The following is a 17,783-nucleotide window of genomic DNA, read 5'->3' on the forward strand; positions in this document are numbered from 1 at the left end:
AAGTTTGCGTCTCAAATCCTCTGGAACCAAAGGAACCGGCCGCTCAACAGCGGACGATTCCCCGGAAGCAGAGGAACCAGAGCCAGGACCAGGCCATCGCAGAGGCGACGGCACCGGTGCACCAGCTCCTTGGAGAGGCAAACTACCCATCGGACGCCTACCGGGCGTGGCTGTCAACCACGAGGCAACAGCCCTGCACCAGAACGCACGACGGAGGCGGAAATGGAGAACCGCTGGTGGAGAGTGGCTCTGCGACTCTCCGAAGTAGACATTATGACTTAGATTTTTCTATAGAATATTTATGAGAGAAGAAAAAAATAAGCACAATGTAAACACGTCTCAACTTTCTTCAGCTAACAACCTCGTCAAGTGGGGATCTACCGAAGGCACTTCCTTGTGGTGAAAGTGAAGAAGGAGGCGAGTAGGTGACCACACACCTGCTTATGAAGGTAAGCGGAAAGGGGTGTGGTCAGACGGATGTTGGGATGTAAAGGTACATGGTGGAATTTTTTATTCAGTGCTCGTGCACGAAGTGAAGTACAGTGCAGACAGGTGCTGAGCAAGCCATAAACGACATAGAACTTGCGATTTGGATTTCTGTTTTTATCATTAGTACAACGCGTAACACAGCAGCTCTTTGGCATTGTGAAGGACTGAAGAAAATTCCGCTTGATTGTCTTTAATTTGCCGCTTTAACGATCCGTTTCTGCACTAAATGAACCGTACACAATGTACCAGGCTGGGCAGTTTCCCCCCACGCTGCAGTTGCGTAGCAACAACAGGCAGGAAGTTGACTTCGAGAATGTTCAAAATAAAGATTTAATTAAAATTATATTTCAAATAATTGAAATAGTAAAGCTGTTCCGACACAGTGGTCACACTGGAGGTGGGCTGGGTTCACGTCCCTGGTTGACCTCTGAACTCTACGTGTACATGACGGTTGACAGGCAGGCTGAACTCTACATAGATATGTATAACTAGATGGTGCAAGGCGGAGTCTCCAGCGTAGGTCACCGGCGGCCATCTTGTCACAGGCTGCATGCCCACTCATAACATGAATGTCTATGGTGCATGTACTATTGAAATAACCATAGCTTGCTCAATTTTCAACCGATTTACAAACGGTTTGGTTTATTACAAACATTATTAACGTGGCTATGATTCAGATGCTTGGACATGTTTAAATTATTTTCATATGAAAGTCCATTATGAGTATGCAGTATGATAACTACATCTCTGACGTTTATAACAAACCAAACAGTTTGAAAATCGGTTGGAAATTGAGCAAGCTATGGTTATTTCAATAGTACATGCACCATAGACATTCATATGTTATGAGTGGGCGTGCTGCCTGTGTCAAGATGGCCGCCATGTGGCAACGTCGGTCTCCATTGGCCAGCAGCGCGGGTGAGTTATCTAGCCTTTATATGTGTCTATGGAACTCTACGTGACGGTGTTCTTACCGGCGCCTCGTGGAGCAGGACCAGCTTGGTCAGCCGGATGTTGATCTGAATTCCCAGGCTTTTGTGTTGAAACAAGTTGAAAACCTGCGGGGGAGAAAAAAGGAGGGGTTTTGTTCATGCTAACATCCTGCATGCTAACGCTAACATCCTGCATGCTAATACTAACATCCTGCACGCTAACGCTAACATCCTGCATGCTAATGCTAACATCCTGCACGCTAATGCTAACATTCTGCATGCTAATGCTAACATCCTGCATGCTAATGCTAACATCCTGCATGCTAATGCTAACATCCTGCACGCTAATGCTAACATCCTGCATGCTAATGCTAACATCGTCATCAACATCGAACGTTGACGTGAACGCACTTCATAGGTTTTGTTTTATTTTTATGAATTTTTTTGCATTACCGGAATGTGGCATCGGTGGATCTCACGTGAACCGGTACTCGGTAGTACCCACGTGATTCGGCCAATAGCCCTTAAAATTCCCAGATTCTGTACCCATCCCTACATAGCCACTTACTCACCACTGTACTTTGTATTATCGGGTGGGATGGTCTGCCCTGTCCACCCGCAGACTCAACCATTGGCATATCCTTATGTATAAGGCTATCCTTGGACTGCTGCCAACTTACCTACAGATGTACAATCTCCAAAAAAGTATGGGCCGTTATGGTCTTCGTTCCCAGGGCTTATCTTTACTAACTGTCCCTCGGTCCGTACTGAACTGGTTAAAAGGGCGTTCAGGTATGCAGCTCCCTCCACCTGGAATCGGCTACAAAACCACCTGAACTTGCATGAGCTGGTCTCACCGGTTGCTTTTAGAACCCTTCTAAGAGATATGGAATCCAGCACATCTGGCTGCAGATGTTTTGACTGACTTTAAATGGTTCTGTGAATTGTCCCTTTTTTTTTTTTTTATTGTTTTCGTCTGTAAATGTGAAATTGTAACTGTGCTGCTGCTGCCTATCTTGGCCAGGACGCTCTTGTAAAAGAGATTTTTTTGAATCTCATTGAGACTTTTTCCTGGTTAAATAAAGGTTAAATAAAATAAAATAAATAGCATGCTGTGGGTTCTGGTCCGACGAGCCGCTGTGCCACGTACCATGTTCATGATGGTGAGGAGGAAGCGCTTGGCGGCCTCCGTGCCGTGGTAGCTCACCATGGTGGGGTCGGCCACCACCAGCGTCTCCACGTTGTATTCGTGCAGCAGCTTGTAGGAGTACCTCTTCCCTCTGCCGCCCTCACCCGGCCGCCGGGCTTTACTCCTCTGTCTGTCTGCCAACGGTAAGATCAGATGTTCCTTCATTGATGATCCCCACTGATCTTTATACACACACACACACACACACACACACACACACACACACACACACACACACACACACACACACACACGCATGCACACACACACACACACACACTAAACACACACACACACACGCACACACACGCACGCACGCACGCACGCACACACACACACACACACACACACACACACTAAACACACACGCACACACACGCACGCACGCACACACGCACTAAACACACACACACACACGCACGCACACACGCACTAAACACACACACACACACACACGCACGCACGCACGCACGCACGCACGCACGCACGCACGCACACACACACACACACACACACACACACACACACACACACACACACACACACACACACACACACACACACACACACGCACGCACATCCTGCAGTCTCTCACACACAAACACACTACAGGTCACTTTAGGAAAAAGCAAAAGCAAAGGTCACTATAAAAAAACATAAATGTATGTTTTTGTATAGTATAGTTAGTATAGTTAATATAGTATAGTTGTTACATATAGCATAACTGTATATTGTATAGTATATTGTATAGTAGTGTATATAGGACTCATTACCTTTCATTCGTAAGCTTAGCATTGTATAGTATTTTATCTTAGTACCTTTTATTATGTCTATATATTCAGGCATCATAGCAGCATTCAAGATTCAAGAGATTTATTCGTCACATACAGACACGAGACACGTAGTGAAATGAAGGTGGCCATGCCCGTCTTGATTGTGCAAAAAATATATATAATAATAATAGAATAAAATAGAATAGATAATAGATAGACATGATAAAAGGTACTAAGATAAAATACTATACAATGCTAAGCTTACGAATTAAAGGTAATGAGTCCTATATACACTACTATAGAATATACTATACAATATACAGTTATGCTATATGTAACTATACTATACAAAAACATATGTTTTTTAAAGTGATCGTTGCTTTTTCCTAAAAAGGAAAGGGAGGGTGGGAGGGTACAGGAATGGGCAGGGTAATAGTAGAAGACATAAATATAGGCAATACAATTATAGTACAGTAGAAAAGGAGAAATAGGCAGTGTAAACAATATAATTAACTCTGAATATACGCATCTGAGCAAGTAGTGTGATCAAAGGCGCAGATGAGGGTCTGTATATTCCCCATCAGTTATATTATAAATGACAATAAATATGGTTACAATAAACACTAGAATCTGAATATATACTACGAGTAAGTAAAATATTCAGTATATACACAGGTGCAGTATAGGCTACATAAGTACATAACTACTAACTGGCGTGATATACGTTATTCGATATACGTTGAAACGACACCAAACCGATATTGTAATATCAATCCATGGCGGCCATAATTATAATGCACTAAACACATCTAAAAATAGCAGTGAAATTGACACATCGAAGTGTCTGAGTCTTTGGAGAGGTTTGTGTTAATCTCTCAGTCATGTGGTGTGGAATAGTGTGGATTCCTTGTGCCTTTTTTCATTTGTGGAGTTGTAGGGTGTTGATGGGTTACTTTGACATCTAATCGAGTTGGGGGCAAGTAAACAACTTTACCAGGAGTGATTCCAGACAGCAGGAGAGACAACAACATGAGGGTAGCAGCTGTGTCTGCGTATACACACACTCAAGGTTACACATGAGCGTCGTGGTGGATAACGTCCGGCTACATACCCCCACATACCTCGGTGTGAAGCCGGCACCACATGGGGAGCCTCAACAAAGACACTGCGCATCTCCTCACTGGCCCTGGTGTTCTCTGCCGCCGAGTACTGCGCCCCGGTCTGGTGCCGTAGCACCCACGTGAAGAAGCTGGATGTTGTTCTCAACAGCGTCCTGCGGACAGTCTCTGGTTGCCTACAAGCCACACCGGTAAACCAACTGCCCGTACTCGCTGGTATCGCCCCGGCTACCATCAGACGAGAAGCAGCCACACTGGCCCTTTCCCGCAAGGCACAGATCGGTGCATCCCACCTCCTTCACAATACCACCACAGAGACACCACGACGTGTGCGCCTAAAGTCACGGCGCCCCTTTTCCATGCAAGCCTACAGGCTACTCCACACAACACCATCTGACACTTCCAAGGCCTCCTGGGTCAGGATGAGATGGAGGCACCAGTGGAGGTCAGCAGAACCATCCAGGCTGCACCTCTACATCAATGACCCTCTGGACGTCCCTGGTCAGGACTTGCCCCGGAAGCAGTGGACAACCCTCAACCGCCTAAGGACCGGCGTCGGACGCTACGGTGCCTCAATTAAGAGGTGGCGCCTCAAGGACAGTGCCTCATGCGAGTGTGGAGCCCCTGCACAGACTGTGGAACATATCATCACCAGTTGCCCCAAACACCGGCCACCGTATGGAGAACGCGGTCTGATGGAACTGGACGACGAAACGTCTAAAAACACACGCCAGAAGAAGAAGGTTACATCTCATCATGCCGGTCTTGCTTCGGCCTATTGGATCGCTCCGTGTGCCTATGGGTGCTCGCTGAACGAGTTTTACTAAGAGGAGGAGGAGACCAAGTATTATGAACCGGGTGTCTGCAACATTCCCGGGAAAAGATCTCACTTAAAATATGTAAATAAAGTACTAATCCACCACAGGAAAAAAGATACATAATGTACGTTCTGTTAAAGCCATAAGTAATATATATATGAATGAATCCAAATTGACAATGTGGTTAGAAGTGGTGGAGAGAATAAAAGCTAGCATTTAATGGTAGTGTTTGGTTAGGAGCGAAGGATAATGGATGGGGGTGCGAGCAGGAGCATATGTGTGTAGGGGAATAGATAGCAGGTATTAGGGGTATATCTTGTATAAGACATTTATCCAAACGATGAGTTAACTGATGTACACTGTTTTACAATGCTTGTATATCTAATCGTGTGTTGTCATGTTTGTTTATGTGTTTGTTTAAAAAATAATAAAAAAATAAAATACAAAAAAGTTATATATATATATATATATATATATACATACAATGTGTATGTATTACATAAGTACATGTATTACATAATCATAGTATTGCTGTGCATGTATCAGGGTGGTGAGTCTGAATCAGTTAATAGCAAGGGCACCCAACCAACTGAATGAGTTAATAACAAGGGCACCCAACTGAATGAGTTAATAGCAAGGGCAGCCAACTGAATGAGTTAATAGCAAGGGCACCCAACTGAATGAGTTAATAGCAAGGGCACCGAACGAGTTGAATGAATGAATGAAAACTTTATTTAACAGATTGCAGAATGGGTACAATACAGTACGGCTCAATACATACAATTGTTAAGGGGATGCAGACCTGAGAAAGACGTTTGTCTTGTTTCCATCAGGGTCCCCCATTTTCAATTCATATAGACATTTATGACATACACAACATACATGACATTTATGGCATAGGGACATATAGGTATTTAGTACTGATACATTTGTGACATAAACGGTATTCAAATATACAGTACTGTTACCCCTAGATCCTGACAGAGTATATACATATGATGGGGAGGGGACTGTACACTAGGAGGGGGTGAGTGGGTGGGAGAGAAATATACATACGGCGGGGAGGGAATATATACATGCGGTGGGGAGGAGAATGTCTATTAGGAGGTGGTGGGGGTTTTGGGCATTTACGGTGGCCAGTTTCGAATTGCAGCCTCCCGTAGGTGCTCTTTAAGAGGGGTTTTGAATGTGGGTAGTGATTCACATTCCTTTACAGCTTTGGGTAGGGCGTTCCACATTGTTGTGGCATAATTGCGAAACGTGTTTAGTCCCTTGTTTGAGCCGAATCTGGGTTTTACATGATTTGTTGAGCTTCCTCTGGTGTAGTGGTTGTGGTATTCACTGACCTTTGGGAAGTATTTTGACATGTACATGGGTACCTTGGTCGTGTAGTGTATCTTGTAGACCAGGCCCATTGCAAGTTGCTGTACTCTGTTGTCTACTCTAAGCCATCCTAGGCTGTCAAAGTGGGCAGGGGTGAGATGGGTTCTGGGGTTCAGGTCAAGTAGTAGTCTGACCAGTTTGTTTTGTGATGTTTGTAATTTTGTTTTAAGCGCCTTTGAGGTGCTTTGGTACCATGAGGTGCACGCATAGTCGTTAATAACATTAATAACAAGGGCAGCCAACTGAATGAGTTAATAGCAAGGGCACCGAACGAGTTAATAACAAGGGCACCCAACTGAATGAGTTAATAGCAAGGGCATCGAACGAGTTAATAACAAGGGCACCCAACTGAATGAGTTAAAACAAGGGCACCGAACTGAATGAGTTAATAGCAAGGGCACCGAACGAGTTAATAACAAGAGCACCCAACTGAATGAGTTAATAACAAGAGCACCCAACTGAATGAGTTAATAACAAGGGCACCCAACTGAATGAGTTAATAACAAGGGCACCCAACTGAATGAGTTCTGTTCCGTTAGGGGCTCTGCTTGGCATCACTACTGCACTCCCTCGCGTACGTGCACGCGCACTGAATAAATTCCACAAATGTACCTTTAATACCAGTATTAGTCTGACCACACCCCTCATCAGCTTACCTTCATAAGCAGGTGTGTGGTCACCTGCTCTCCTCCTTCTCGCTTTCACCACAAGGAAGTGCCTCGGTAGTACCCCACTTGACGTGTTGTTAGTTGAAAAGAGTTGTGACTGGTTTACATTGTGCTTAATCTTTTCTTCTCTCACTTTTGTTGTACAAGAAAAGGTTTGGGTCATAATGTATTCCGCGGAGAGTAGACCCGCTAGACCTACTCTTCACCACCGGTTCTCTATTCCCGCCTCCGTTGTGCGCCTCGGTGCTGGGCTGTTGCCACTCTCGTGGTTGCCGACCCAGCCCGGGAGACTGCCGGTGGATAGTTTTCCTCACCGAAGAGCCGAGGGGTCGGTGCCGTCGCTCCGGCGATGGCCTGATCTCGACTCTGGTTCCTCTGGTTCTGGGGAATCGCCCGTTGGTGAACGGGGGGTTGTTCTGGAGCCGGAGGATATGCGACGCAAACTTTTCGCGTCAGCTCGCTCGCGTCGCAAGATGGTGGCGTGCAGACGCGAACGGCCTGGGTTTGGGGAGCTGCTGGAGACCAGCGAAGATGCGTCCGGCTCGGGATTTCCGATGGAGACTGAGGACTTCATGGACGAGGCGGACGGATTTTTGTTTGATGGCCCGTGGAGGGGAGTATCCCTCCTCAGGAGACCCCGGAGGGGGGGGAAATGGCTCCATGGGGCGCCCTGTTCGAGGATGTCGAGGAACCACCTTGGCCTCAGCGGCAGGATGCCCTATTGTCGGCCGCATCGGATTGTGGCTCCTTGACCAGTCGCAGCCTGCTGTATGTGAGGGATGCGGGGTCGGTGGAGGAAGGTTCGCAGGGGGAACTGCGGGCCTTGTTTCCCGAGCTCATGGCGGTAGCCGCTGCCGCAAACGGTGTGCCGCTGCCGCTGCCATTGCCTGCACCTGTGTCTGATGACCTCATAGGCCATCCCTGGCAGCGTCCCCCAGTGAGAGGGGTGGACGTTGTCTACCCATTTTTCCCATCGATGGGGGCCTATGTTCGTCGGGGTCAGGCGGTGGCCAACATCATGGGACTAACTCCTACCTACGTACCGGTTATGCGGGTAGCAGGGTTGGTCAAAGGTATGGGGGAGGGCGTGCCTCGGCTTGACAGTCCGATGGCCGCGCTCCTCTGTCCGGATATGGTGTGGGAGCCACTGTGCAAGCCGGTCCTCCAGGGGAAATCGGCTAGGCGATTGGCTTATTGGGGTGACCAGTCATTTATCGCTGGTACACAATCGCTGGCTGCGGCGTCTAACATCGCCCACCTGGCTAGATTTGTATCGGGGATAATGACGGGCGGCACGGATCTGACCGAGGTGAAATGCGATCAGATCACCCAGGCTGCGGGAGCTGTCCTGCATCTTTCCCAGGTGCTGGCCATAGCCATGGGGAAAGTGCGCGCCCTGGCCACCCTGGGCCAGTGTCACCTTTGGCTGGAGCAGGCCCGTGTGCCAGAGAAGAAGAGAGCTCCTCTTCTGACGGCCGCCCTCTCCGACGCTGGCCTGTTCGGGAAGGCCCTGCGGTTGATGACCTCAACGTGCAGAGAGATGGCAGAGGAGAGATCCATCCTCCAACCCCATTTTCCGCCTCCCGTCCTTGCCGGTGGAGGCAGAAGGCTTCCGCGACGTCGAGCTGTCTCCGTCGCCGCTACCACTGCCTCCGCCGCCGCTGCTGGCCCTGCCAAGAGGGCCAGGGGACGAAACGGCGCTTCTGCCACTGCCGGCCCATCCCAGACCGGAGGAGACGGTAGGGAACGTCGTGTCCAGCAGACTGTAACCTACCGTCCCTCCGGGGCTCCCCGGGGTGGCAAGACTCGAGCGGCGCGAGGTGGCAGACGCCGTTAGGAGTGACTTTTTCCCCTCTGTGTCCCCTCCCCTACACCCTCCCCGGCCCCTCTGTGATTTTGTGCCTTACACATTATTTAATTAGTAATAATAAAGAAAGTTCCCCGACGGAGGGGGACTGTGTTTTGGCCGAACAAACTGTGTGTTTCTTCAAACAAATCATATGGTGGGGCTGTGTATATATGAATCTGCCCTTTTTTACGTTGTGGGGTGAGTTGTGTTGTGATTACGAGGTTAAGCAAGGTCTGCAACGTACACTCGGTAATAGGTTCTATTTAGCTTGATGCTCCACATGCAGCTAGAACTGGTGTTATTCCATTGCTTTGACTAAGTATATGTGTTTTCACAATGCTGTGTTGTTTAGTTGCAGTAATACTCGTACGCACACATTTCACGGCCTAGCCGCTTACTCTCGTTCAGCGTGTTTTTCCTATGTATGACATAGGCAACGGGTATAGGATTCACGCACAGGCGACTTGTGTTTTGTTGTAAAACCTTTTACACTTTTTGTGGGTAGCGGGCATTGTATTAGCTTCGCTATGCTTTGTTTTCTACCGGAGGTTTTTCAAGATGGCTACGGTTGTTTTTCTGTGTGTAGGGATAAAGGGTGTGTTTCGGGAGGGGGTGTCGAATAAACCCCTCCTTCCCCACTTGATTGGTTTAGGGGATTTTTGATCTTTTCTGCTGAGCCAGTCAGGGCCAAGCCAGTGCTTGACAGGGGGGGGGGGGGGGGGGGGAAGGGGTATTCTACCGACTCCTGTTACATGACAGGATCCGGTAGGTTTTCCCCGCCCGTTGTAGCGTTGTTGCTATGGCGACGCCTTCCATGAGCTGGTGTCTTAAAGATGTCGAGGTTGGGCGCAGGGCTCACAGGCCTGCTGCGCCCGGTTTATGTGTCAAACTTGAGTCTTTTGGTCACGTGTCTCACAGTTTACATATCTTTTTTCTTGACCGTGGTCTCATGTGGGAAGGTGTTTCTGGGAGGGTTTGGTCTTACACTCTGATTAAAAGGAGTGACTGGATTGAAATCATGTGAAAAACAGGGTTTTTTACTCCCAGCTGTGCAGATTGGGTCATACGGGTGATGCCTTTTCTTTATTTGTATAAAGAGTTGAATGTGTTTTGATGGATTGGAAATGAGGGTCCCTGATGGTAACAAGACTAAACGTCTTTCTCAGGTCTGCCTCCCCTTAACCTGTTGTGTGTATTGCCGTACTGGGTTGTACCCTTTTCTGCAGTCTGTTGGGTAAATTTTTTCATTCATTCATTCATGGAGTTGATTGCATCTCGCCCCTCTTGTCGTTTCCCTGGGCGTCTTGGGGATTCAATATGGTGGTCTAAACGACCTGTTGTTGATGTGGGTATGTCCAAACGCACACATAGTGCTGGCTCAGGATGTGCTTTTGGGCCATTGGCTGACTAGCGCGCCTTGATTGCTTGGGTGAAACAGCGTTTTTATGAAGCAATTGGGATGGGGTTTTTTTCCTCTTCCGACACCCTGTGTGTTGTCGATGGGTTCCCGTTCATGTCAGGGGATGATGACGGAATGGGTCTGGACATATGGGGAAGGGTCTCACGCCCTAGGGGTGGGCCACCGGGCGCGGTTCATACCGACACGTCTGGGTGGCGCCTTCTTTTTTATGTTGGGATCAAACACGCATATCTGCCCCTTCTCCTGGGGTTGGCAGGTCGGCGTGATTAGGGCACGGGACTGGTTCTGGTCGCGCTGGTCCAGTCCAGTTGCACCCGTTGTCCGCTGGGGATGCAGATCTGCTGTTCTGGTACCCTGAGGGACTTGGGGTTTTTTCAGGGGGAAAAATGCTGGGTCGATCCGGGTGTCACAGGGTTGAGCGTTATGGGACCCTTGTTAGGTGCGTTGTATTCTGCATTGTCGTAATGGCTTACGGCCGTGCCGACCTGTACGCGTCCGATCTCGTCGGATCTCGGCCGCTGTGCGGGTTGGTCTTGGTTGGTACTTGGTTGGGTGACCTCCTGGGAATACCGAGTGCGGGGTGCTGGGGCTGGTCTTCCATTTTTTACGCTCTTCTCTTGCGTTTGACGCTGAGGGGCCTGTTGGGGTGGTTTTAACCTCCTCGGGGGACCCTGTGCTCCCCGTATCACCGGGCTTGGTCCGGGGTGATGCTCGTTGACCCGTAGGCCCGGGATAGCCCTGTTGGAAACCAGAACGCGGGCTGCGGCGGTGCCGCAGATGTGTTTTGGGGTTTCTTTCCTGAGGGTTATGGGACCAACCATTGCATGGGGTGATGCCTGGGTGGTTGGTTCTCTGGTGTGTTGCTGCAGTGTCGACTCCCGGTTCTCCGGTTGAGGGTGCCCCTGCACGTTCATGACGTCTGCCGATCGTATGGGCTTTTTCTGTGAGCAGCTGTCAGGGGTCGAGTGGTCTAAGGATCCCGCTTCTGACATGCTGTTTAAAGGCTTGGTTATGCGACAACGCCGGTTAAGCCCCTTCCGCCGGGGCGGCTGTTTTCAGCTGTCCTTTCTGGCGCCTGCCTCGTCCGCAGTTTTCCAGGCTTGGGTTGACAGCCTGTTGCCTGGTCTTTTTCCCCGGTGCGCTGCCTGCTTCCTTGGTTAACTTTTGTGTGTTATGACCATACTGTCTGCCTGTTGCAGGGCCTGTGTTCCAGGCGGTGTGCTGTTGGGGAGGACAGGGCCCACTCGCCTGAGGGGCCTTTGTCCGAATGCGCTGGCGATGTGGGGGGCGGGGTCACTAGGTGCCCACCTGGTGGGGTCTTGATGCTGGCATCATGGACTTCTCCGGGCCCCCATTCCAGGGAGTCCAGTCCTTTTGGTGGGTCTGGGTCTTCCTTCACGCTCCGCTGCTACGGCCTTGCCACGGGGTTGGGTTTGCCCTTGACCCCGTGATTCTGGGGGCAGTGACGAGGTTGTTTCCTACGTTCGTTCCCGGGTGGCATGCGGGTTGTGCGTGGGTGTAGTCGTGGGGTCAAGCCACGGTCTGCTCACCCTGTGCGTTGGGTTGCTTGAGTGCCTCTTCGCACGGTCGGGTCCGTCGCCCTCTCGTGAAGCCCCTAATAGGGGGGATGCCCTCCATTAGGGGGGGTCGGGGGGGCTCGGCCCTCCCTGTTCTGATGGTTGTGGGGGGCTGTCAGCGGGGTGTATTTGTCAGCCAGCGGCTCCGCTTGGCCTCCCTTTGTGCAGTAGTGATACCAAGCAGAGCCCCTAACGGAACAGAACGTTAGGTTATGGCTATAACCAAGTTCTGTTAGTTAGGGGTGACGCTTGGCATCAGACGGCCGCTGCAGCCCTTGACCTCACCTTGTGGTGAAAGCTTGGGTAGGAGGAGAGCAGGTGACCACACACCTGCTTATGAAGGTAAGCTGATGAGGGGTGTGGTCAGACTAATACTGGTATTAAAGGTACATTTGTGGAATTTATTCAGTGCGCGTGCACGTACGCGAGGGAGTGCAGTAGTGATGCCAAGCATCACCCCTAACTAACAGAACTTGGTTATAGCCATAACCTAACGTTAATAACAAGGGCACCCAACTGAATGAGTTAAAACAAGGGCACCCAACTGAATGAGTTAATAACAAGGGCACCCAACTGAATGAGTTAATAACAAGGGCACCCAACTGAATGAGTTAATAACAAGGGCACCCAACTGAATGAGTTAATAACAAGGGCACCCAACTGAATGAGTTAATAACAAGAGCACCCAACTGAATGAGTTAATAACAAGGGCACCCAACTGAATGAGTTAATAACAAGGGCACCCAACTGAATGAGTTAATAACAAGGGCACCCAACTGAATGAGTTAATAACAAGGGCAAGCAACTTCCTCATGGCAGTCTCTACAGTCTCATGGCCGTTTAGTAAGGTAAGCTGAGATCACTGGTATGGTCCTTTAATCCTTTTGGGGTTTACCTAAAGTGTGCAAACGGAAGTACAGGAAGTACCGGCTACAGGCTTTCCGGTTTCGACAAAACAATTATAGAAACGTGTGAAGTGCAGGTGCGGCTGGGTGGCGTAGCGGAGATTGCGCTCGTCACCAATGCAAGAGACTCCGGTCTCGAATCCCGGTGTCAGCATTGCCTGCGGCTTGGGCCAGTCGTCATACTATCTCAATTGACAGAGGTAGCGGTTGGAAGTCGAATAAACCCCTCCTTCCCCACTTGATTGGTTTAGGGGATTTTTGATCTTTTCTGCTGAGCCAGTCAGGGCCAAGCCAGTGCTTGACAGGGGGGGGGGGGGGGGGGGGGGGGGTATTCTACCGACTCCTGTTACATGACAGGATCCGGTAGGTTTTCCCCGCCCGTTGTAGCGTTGTTGCTATGGCGACGCCTTCCATGAGCTGGTGTCTTAAAGATGTCGAGGTTGGGCGCAGGGCTCACAGGCCTGCTGCGCCCGGTTTATGTGTCAAACTTGAGTCTTTTGGTCACGTGTCTCACAGTTTACATATCTTTTTTCTTGACCGTGGTCTCATGTGGGAAGGTGTTTCTGGGAGGGTCTGGTCTTACACTCTGATTAAAAGGAGTGACTGGATTGAAATCATGTGAAAAACAGGGTTTTTTACTCCCAGCTGTGCAGATTGGGTCATACGGGTGATGCCTTTTCTTTATTTGTATAAAGAGTTGAATGTGTTTTGATGGATTGGAAATGAGGGTCCCTGATGGTAACAAGACTAAACGTCTTTCTCAGGTCTGCTGGGGCTGGTCTTCCATTTTTTACGCTCTTCTCTTGCGTTTGACGCTGAGGGGCCTGTTGGGGTGGTTTTAACCTCCTCGGGGGACCCTGTGCTCCCCGTATCACCGGGCTTGGTCCGGGGTGATGCTCGTTGACCCGTAGGCCCGGGATAGCCCTGTTGGAAACCAGAACGCGGGCTGCGGCGGTGCCGCAGATGTGTTTTGGGGTTTCTTTCCTGAGGGTTATGGGACCAACCATTGCATGGGGTGATGCCTGGGTGGTTGGTTCTCTGGTGTGTTGCTGCAGTGTCGACTCCCGGTTCTCCGGTTGAGGGTGCCCCTGCACGTTCATGACGTCTGCCGATCGTATGGGCTTTTTCTGTGAGCAGCTGTCAGGGGTCGAGTGGTCTAAGGATCCCGCTTCTGACATGCTGTTTAAAGGCTTGGTTATGCGACAACGCCGGTTAAGCCCCTTCCGCCGGGGCGGCTGTTTTCAGCTGTCCTTTCTGGCGCCTGCCTCGTCCGCAGTTTTCCAGGCTTGGGTTGACAGCCTGTTGCCTGGTCTTTTTCCCCGGTGCGCTGCCTGCTTCCTTGGTTAACTTTTGTGTGTTATGACCATACTGTCTGCCTGTTGCAGGGCCTGTGTTCCAGGCGGTGTGCTGTTGGGGAGGACAGGGCCCGCTCGCCTGAGGGGCCTTTGTTCGAATGCGCTGGCGATGTGGGGGGCGGGGTCACTAGGTGCCCACCTGGTGGGGTCTTGATGCTGGCATCATGGACTTCTCCGGGCCCCCATTCCAGGGAGTCCAGTCCTTTTGGTGGGTCTGGGTCTTCCTTCACGCTCCGCTGCTACGGCCTTGCCACGGGGTTGGGTTTGCCCTTGACCCCGTGATTCTGGGGGCAGTGACGAGGTTGTTTCCTACGTTCGTTCCCGGGTGGCATGCGGGTTGTGCGTGGGTGTAGTCGTGGGGTCAAGCCACGGTCTGCTCACCCTGTGCGTTGGGTTGCTTGAGTGCCTCTTCGCACGGTCGGGTCCGTCGCCCTCTCGTGAAGCCCCTAATAGGGGGGATGCCCTCCATTAGGGGGGGTCGGGGGGGCTCGGCCCTCCCTGTTCTGATGGTTGTGGGGGGCTGTCAGCGGGGTGTATTTGTCAGCCAGCGGCTCCGCTTGGCCTCCCTTTGTGCAGTAGTGATACCAAGCAGAGCCCCTAACGGAACAGAACGTTAGGTTATGGCTATAACCAAGTTCTGTTAGTTAGGGGTGACGCTTGGCATCAGACGGCCGCTGCAGCCCTTGACCTCACCTTGTGGTGAAAGCTTGGGTAGGAGGAGAGCAGGTGACCACACACCTGCTTATGAAGGTAAGCTGATGAGGGGTGTGGTCAGACTAATACTGGTATTAAAGGTACATTTGTGGAATTTATTCAGTGCGCGTGCACGTACGCGAGGGAGTGCAGTAGTGATGCCAAGCATCACCCCTAACTAACAGAACTTGGTTATAGCCATAACCTAACGTTAATAACAAGGGCACCCAACTGAATGAGTTAAAACAAGGGCACCCAACTGAATGAGTTAATAACAAGGGCACCCAACTGAATGAGTTAATAACAAGGGCACCCAACTGAATGAGTTAATAACAAGGGCACCCAACTGAATGAGTTAATAACAAGGGCACCCAACTGAATGAGTTAATAACAAGAGCACCCAACTGAATGAGTTAATAACAAGGGCACCCAACTGAATGAGTTAATAACAAGGGCACCCAACTGAATGAGTTAATAACAAGGGCACCCAACTGAATGAGTTAATAACAAGGGCAAGCAACTTCCTCATGGCAGTCTCTACAGTCTCATGGCCGTTTAGTAAGGTAAGCTGAGATCACTGGTATGGTCCTTTAATCCTTTTGGGGTTTACCTAAAGTGTGCAAACGGAAGTACAGGAAGTACCGGCTACAGGCTTTCCGGTTTCGACAAAACAATTATAGAAACGTGTGAAGTGCAGGTGCGGCTGGGTGGCGTAGCGGAGATTGCGCTCGTCACCAATGCAAGAGACTCCGGTCTCGAATCCCGGTGTCAGCATTGCCTGCGGCTTGGGCCAGTCGTCATACTATCTCAATTGACAGAGGTAGCGGTTGGAAGTCGATGGGTGGGGATTGGACGTTGTGGACAGCGACTCCTACAGGTGGGTTGGGTGACACCTGCACAGCAGAGACAGGAAGTATCGGGGGCAGTGTGAGCCTCCCACGCGTTACTCCTCGCCACTGAGAGTCCGCGCTGTCTGGTGAAAAGATGTGACAGGCTGCCTCCTCATGTACCGGAGGGGACACGTGATGCAAGGCTTCTATCCTCACTATAGCCGACCAGTGGGAGGCATTGTCTAGCAACGTTCAAGACAGGGGAGGGGAGAATTGGCTATACGAAATTGGGATGGGAGAAAAATTTTAAAATAAGGAGAAAAAGTGGATAAAAGAAAAAGAAACGTGTGAAGTGCACAATATTTCCTCGTTTAAGCCACTGCAACGGCTTTGCCTGAATAATTTACTACATGACCGGGACGTTCTAGCTTGTTTGCCGACAGGATTCGGGAAAAGTTTGGTCCGTTCGGAGGCAGCTTCCAAGGGAAGTACATACACCGGAAATTCTACCCCATAGACACTTTCGGCCGTAGTGCTTTACCAGGCTTTATCTCACGGAGGAGATAAAACTGAGAATGAGGTTAGGAACAAACAGGGGGTGTACAGATCAAGGATATGCGCTAGCTTAAAGGAACACACCAACGTTTTAGCTTATTTGTCATCTACCCTGGAGTTAGACAAGCAGATACATACTCTTTTCTTCTCTGTGCATGCATTAGTTAATGACTACATGCTTAACCCTAACTCTAACCCTAACCCCAACCTTGACCTAACTCTAACCATAGATCCTTTGCCTTGTGGGATCTGGCCAGTGTCCCCACAAAGACAAAATAGAATCTTGTTTTCATCACTTGTAGTCCCCACAACGGTAGAACAAAGCCACACACACATGAACACACACACACGCACGCACGCACGCACGTGCACACACACACACACACACACACACACACACACACACACACACACACACACACACACACACACCTAAACACACACACACACCTAAACACACGCACACACACACGCACACACACACACACACACACCAACTTGCTGGACATAAATCAGACATGGATCTCTCAATAAGCCGGGACATGTGCTTCGCCAGTGGGGACTGGTGTGTGTGGAGGAGGAGGAGGAGTGTGGAATCTATTACTGTCTCTCTTGCAACAGACCAGTGAAGTCGTGCCATATCTAAAGTACAGGTAGGCCTACTTACTACATGTAGCGTTTTCACTAAATATACCACAGATTCACCCTGATGTACCTACCAGCTGCACCGCGGTCTGTAGCCCACAGGACTCCTCCACTTCCTATTGACAGATGTTATGATTTAACCCTTTCACTGCCACACTACAGAAGGTTAACCCTTTCACTGCCACACTACAGAAGGTTAACCTTTCACTACCACACTACAGAAGGTTAACCCTTTCACTACCACACTACAGAAGGTTAACCATTTCACTACCACACTACAGAAGGTTAACCCTTTCACTGCCACAATACAGAAAATTAGCCTTTCACTACCACACTACAGAAGGTTAACCCTTTCACTACCACACTACAGAAGGTTAACCTTTCACTACCATACTACCACAGGGTTAACCCTTTCACTGCGACAATACAGAAGGTTAACCCTTTCACTGCCACACGACAAAGGGTTGCCCATTTCACTACCACACTACAGAAGGTTAACCATTTCACTACCACACTACAGACGGTTTAACCCTTTCACTACCACACTACAGACAGTTAACCAAGGTTAAAGCAAAGTGCCAACC

At 49.7% G+C, this 17,783-nt stretch overlaps 1 protein-coding gene across 1 annotated transcript in view; it reads right to left on the reverse strand.

Annotated features, from left to right (window-relative positions):
• LOC311237989 (A disintegrin and metalloproteinase with thrombospondin motifs 19-like) overlaps positions 1 to 17,783 on the reverse strand; it is a gene marked incomplete at its 3' end in the record, with an annotated part of 279,286 nt that overhangs the window by 240,009 nt on the left and 21,494 nt on the right. The window contains 2 exon segments of the mRNA XM_084325960.1: positions 1,464 to 1,547; positions 2,572 to 2,744. Coding sequence (XP_084182086.1) covers positions 1,464 to 1,547; positions 2,572 to 2,744 — 257 coding nt within the window.

This window comes from Notolepis coatsorum, assembly GCF_963971535.1.
Source record: "Notolepis coatsorum genome assembly, chromosome: 12".
Taxonomy (NCBI): domain Eukaryota; kingdom Metazoa; phylum Chordata; class Actinopteri; order Aulopiformes; family Paralepididae; genus Notolepis; species Notolepis coatsorum.